Consider the following 5000-nt stretch of genomic DNA (forward strand, 5'->3'; position numbering starts at 1 on the left):
AACAAGTTTGTTTTCAATCTAACATTTCCGTTTTACAGGAAAAAAAAAACTTATATTTGATCCTCACGCCCCACTGTCTTTCGACCACCCTACAACTGACGTGGTAATTGTTGAATAAGCGACCGAGTGACGTCACGTGCAGCTTCCCAGCGTTGCCGCCAGATGGCAGGAATGAGCAAGGTCGGGTTCTCCTGTTGCAACACTACCAAGGATTGCCAACCGGTGCGATGTCAAAGCCGTTATTTGTGCCGCTGTGGAGGAAGGATGGGTGGTGAAATACCGTTAGGCGAGCGGTTAAAAAAGTTATTTGAATGTGTGTGTATAAATATCGTTTTGTTTCTTCTAGTTTTATTACTTTTGTAGGGTATTGGTGTGAAGGATTTGCTTTACGTTCTTTGGCGTCTTAAAGGTAACGTTAATTCCCCCTTAATACTTAAAATTTAATGTAAAACAGCAAACATTATGTAACTCTCCTGTTGAATTTGTAATAAAATAAATGCATTCAAAACTGTGTCAAATTATAAGTATTAGTACATTCCGTAAACCATTATTATTAAGTCTGTGAATGTTGATATGCTTTTACGAAAATGGATTTTTTTTCTCAAGCTGTCATTAGTAAACAATGTCAAGATTACGGTATGTTCTCATTCAGTGTATCAGATAAACAGGGAAAAAATACACAATAATATAACTTGAAAAAAGAAGCCCAGACGCCAATTGGTTGGAACAGAATTCATACATGCATACATCATTACATGCTTACGTATTGTTTATCTTTTGTTTGTTTGTTTGTTTTTTTGCTTTGTAGTTTTATGGATATGTAAAGAAACATGCAGCATACCAAATTGCCATTCAAAATCAAAGACCATGCATGATTTCTAAAAAAAAATCCACATGTCCTCAACTGACATCTTTACAAAGAGACAATTCTTTTGTTTTGTTTTGTGTTTATCTAATAATTCCACCTAACGGATCGTGATGATTTTAATATCGTTGGATTCCTCTCACTCTCTAATTTCCAAAAACATAATAATTACTGCGTGGAAATCCCCAGAATTCTCGGCCCCGATAGCAGGGGATGGCATGAAAGGCACCAGGGAAATAAATTGCGGGGTAAAACATTAATATTATTTAATGAATAAGATATCCCAGAGAAACACAGAACCGTCCACGCATTCACAGCAGGAGAGAGAGCTCACGACCGTCATGCAAGAGCGCCGTGCCAAGCAGCCCTACGCTCTCTCATCCTGTGCAGAGGATTCACATTTTACCTCGCAATTTCGTCGGTACCTTTCATGCCACCCCCTGCTATCCTAAAGGGGGGGTTGGGGGGGTTTGCGCTGGAGGTGGTGAGAGGAATCCATCGACACCAATATCGTCGGGATCCGTGAGGAACTATTAGGGGGAAAAATACAAATCATTTTCAAAACAGTAGTATGAATAGTATGAATAGTTTGATAAAATGAGATTTCTAGGAGGGCTGAGTATCATTTGTTTTATGGATGAGATGGAGTCGGATGGTATATGTCTACATCTCGCCCCACCCCTTATCATTATAACTTACGTAATGATGCTGGTGTCTTCAGAAAATGGAATGAGTGAAATGATGAAAAGATGATTATCAATATTATTAGTAATATTAGTTGTAGTAGTGATGGTATTAGTATCATCATTATTATTATCATTTTTATTTTTATTATTATTTTCATTATCATCATTATTATTAACATCAGTATTATCATGATTACTATTACCATCATTGTCATTAGTATAAATAATATCATCACTATTATCTTTATAATTATTTTATCATTATCACTATTATTATTATCATTATTAATATTATCATTATTATTTTCGTTATTTTTATTATTATTATTATCATTATTACCAATGTTTTTACTATTACTATCACTACTATCCTCAGTATTATCATTGTTACCATCAATGTGACTGCTATCATTATCATCATTATTATTAACATTACTCCCAAAAATATCATTAGGATAATTCTCAATACCATATATGTTTGTAACCATTTCATTATCATTATTTGCTGATATAATTTTATCCATTACCTTTTTGCTTTCTTTTTCCCAAAATATATCCAAATTTTGATTTTATGAAACATTTAATTAAAAAGTTTAAAAATGATAAATTAATAGGTGAGTAAAGAGCATAAGAAACAGGAGGAAGAAAACAGAATAATGAAAACATTTGCCTCATGAGGAAAAGATGAATGAATGAAATTTAAAAATGGCTGAATGGAGGTGGACCTGTTAAAGATGATGATGATTATGATAGTGATAGTAATAATGGTAATCATAATGATAATGGTACTACTGATGGTGATAATATTGATGATAATGGTTCTAAAAATGATAAAGGTAATGGTGATAATGGTAATGATTTTGATGAAAAATAGAAATAATGATAATGGATGTGATAATAAGGATAACGATAATGGCAATAATGATCATAGTATTGATGATGATTTTAATAATAACAATAATGATTATAACAACTATGATACTAATGATAATGATAATGATAATAAAAATTATTAGCAATAATGATGATAATAATCTTATCAATATCATTATCATTGATATTACTATCATCATTATCATTGTGATGATAACAGCAGCAGCAATAATGAAGTTATTATATTATACTTATAATAACGATAAGGATATTGGATATGACAATGATCTGACAAAAACAAAATTATCAGTATCAATAACTACAGTCAAAGCAAATGAGGCAAGCAAAAGAAAGCACATGCAGCAATCTCATCACAGGTCAACATAGCATTTACGAGTCCTTACTGAAGCGAGGTCAAAGGTCAAGGATCAGAGGAGTTTCCCCCTTTCACTACCCGATCACGGAGCTGGTTGGGGTAAATGGGTCGGGAGTTTTATATCTGTGTCGTACCAGGTTTTTGTATGTTAGTTTCGCTAAAATATTGTCCATTTGTCTTTGATTTTTTGTGTATCTTTTATCTTTTTATTTTTACCTTTTTTTGTTATTATTTTTTGGGGGGCAAAGAAGGTCGAGAGTTTGTTGTAGGAGGCGTATGAGGTTGCTGGATAGGATTTTTATAATGGGATTTATATTATTTTGTGTTCTGTTTAGGATTTGTGTTGTTTAGGATTTGTGTGTGTGTGTGTGTGTGTGTGTGTGTGTGTGTGCGCGTGTGTGTGTGTGTGTGTGTGTGTGAAATGGTAGAGTAAGGTGATTAAGGCTAGGATTTGGCAAGGATTGTAGTGTCTAATTGGTAGGAATTAATAGGAATTAGTATGAGGTATTTAGAGCCTGTGAGTTTATGAGAGGTGAGTGCAAGATATTAGGATTTTAAACTGGATTTTATTTTAGGAAAACGCCGGGGATTTAGGTGTATGAAGGATTTAGGGTTTAGGGTAAAAAGGATTTCAAACGTGAGATACACATATATATTACTATGGTGATACTACATGACATTATGTTTTTTTATATAAATATATAAGTGAAGCATCTATTGGTGAGAATCTAACATTATTGATAAAAAATATATAACTATTTAGATTAGCGAAGCATTTTATATTCACTGGAGAAGAAACAGACTACAAATGTGGTTTATTTCAACATAAGGAAAACTATGAAATGAATACTTATTACTATTCAACGAACAATGTACATGTCTAATACATTCACAAAAAAAACAACAACAAATAAATAACTTAATACACATAATCATGAATTATACTCAAATAAATACATACTTTTATTAAAAACGTGATACTAAACGAAAATTTTAACACCAATTACAAATACACTTTTAAATTCTGCTTTATTGAAGTTATTCCTAGAAAAAGTGACGAAGATGAAGATTAATTCAGCCATGAAATGAAGAGGAAAAAAAAGTATGAAACATTTTGGAAGAGATATGCAACTTTATGCAAGATTAACGATTATGGCATGGGGTAGGGTGGAGTGAGGTGCCAGATATGTTTATTTTATCTATTTATTGATTTTTTTCTCTTATTATTATTATTTTTTTCTATTTAGTCTATTATGTTTTACTCTGCATTATCTTCATCTCTATTTTTTTTTTGTATTTTTAGTTTTATTTTTGTATCTTGTGACTTTTATTCTTAGTAGTGTCACTGTAATTATTTTTGTCATTATCATCACTATTATTGAAATGACTATAGTAACACAATTATGATAATAATGATGATAATAATAGTGAAATTGATGATGATAAAGATAGTAATGATGGTGATAATGATGGTAATAATGATAATAATAACAATAAGAGTTATCATAATAATAACAACGATATTAGATAATGAAAATGATTATGGTATTAATGGTAATGATCATAATGATAACATAATCATTCCTATAACCATAATCATTACTGCAATCATACTTGTTATTATTTTCATTATTATTTTTATCATTATTATTAGCATTACTATCATCATTATTACTGTTATTATCATCACTTTACTACGATTATCAGTCATCACTGATAATGATGATACTATCATCATTATCATCATCATTATTATCATTGCTATTATTATCATCATCATCGTCATCACCTAGGTTATCAGTATTACTGTTACAGTTATCATCATAACTAATCCTGTCGCCATTATCATCCTTATCAAAAACTTAATGAAAAGAGATTCTGGGGAAAAGAAATATTCAAATTAAAATTTATAATTCAGGTCAAATTTGCTTTTCGAAGAATGAAGTAGAGAAAGCAAGAGAGAAATATGGAAGAGAGAAAAGGGGAGAAAATGGAGATAATTCAGATGAAATAACAACGAAAAAAAAAACAGAAGACAAACATGATGTTAATAGAAAAATATAAATAACTCAATAACCTAAAATGATATGAAGGGATGTATATAACCGACACACACACACACACAAAAACAACATATCTTCAAAATCATAATAAGAACAAATACTGAAACACGTAACACCCAAAAAATAATAATAATAAA

The 5000-nt window shown here is 30.9% G+C and overlaps 1 protein-coding gene across 3 annotated transcripts in view; it reads right to left on the reverse strand.

Moving 5' to 3' along the window:
* Positions 1-5000, reverse strand: part of Ir25a (ionotropic receptor 25a) — a 52240-nt gene that overhangs the window by 863 nt on the left and 46377 nt on the right. For 2 of the 3 annotated variants that reach the window (XM_070114602.1, XM_070114601.1), the window contains exon 21: positions 1-251. This exon is cut by the window's left edge. In XM_070114602.1, the coding sequence (XP_069970703.1) occupies positions 203-251 (49 nt within the window). In that variant the 3' untranslated portion in view covers positions 1-202. Of the gene's footprint in view, positions 252-2828; positions 2891-5000 lie in introns of all 3 variants that reach the window. The other variant, XM_070114603.1, reaches the window with a different exon arrangement.

This window comes from Penaeus vannamei, chromosome 36 (assembly GCF_042767895.1).
Source record: "Penaeus vannamei isolate JL-2024 chromosome 36, ASM4276789v1, whole genome shotgun sequence".
Taxonomy (NCBI): Eukaryota; Metazoa; Arthropoda; class Malacostraca; order Decapoda; family Penaeidae; genus Penaeus; species Penaeus vannamei.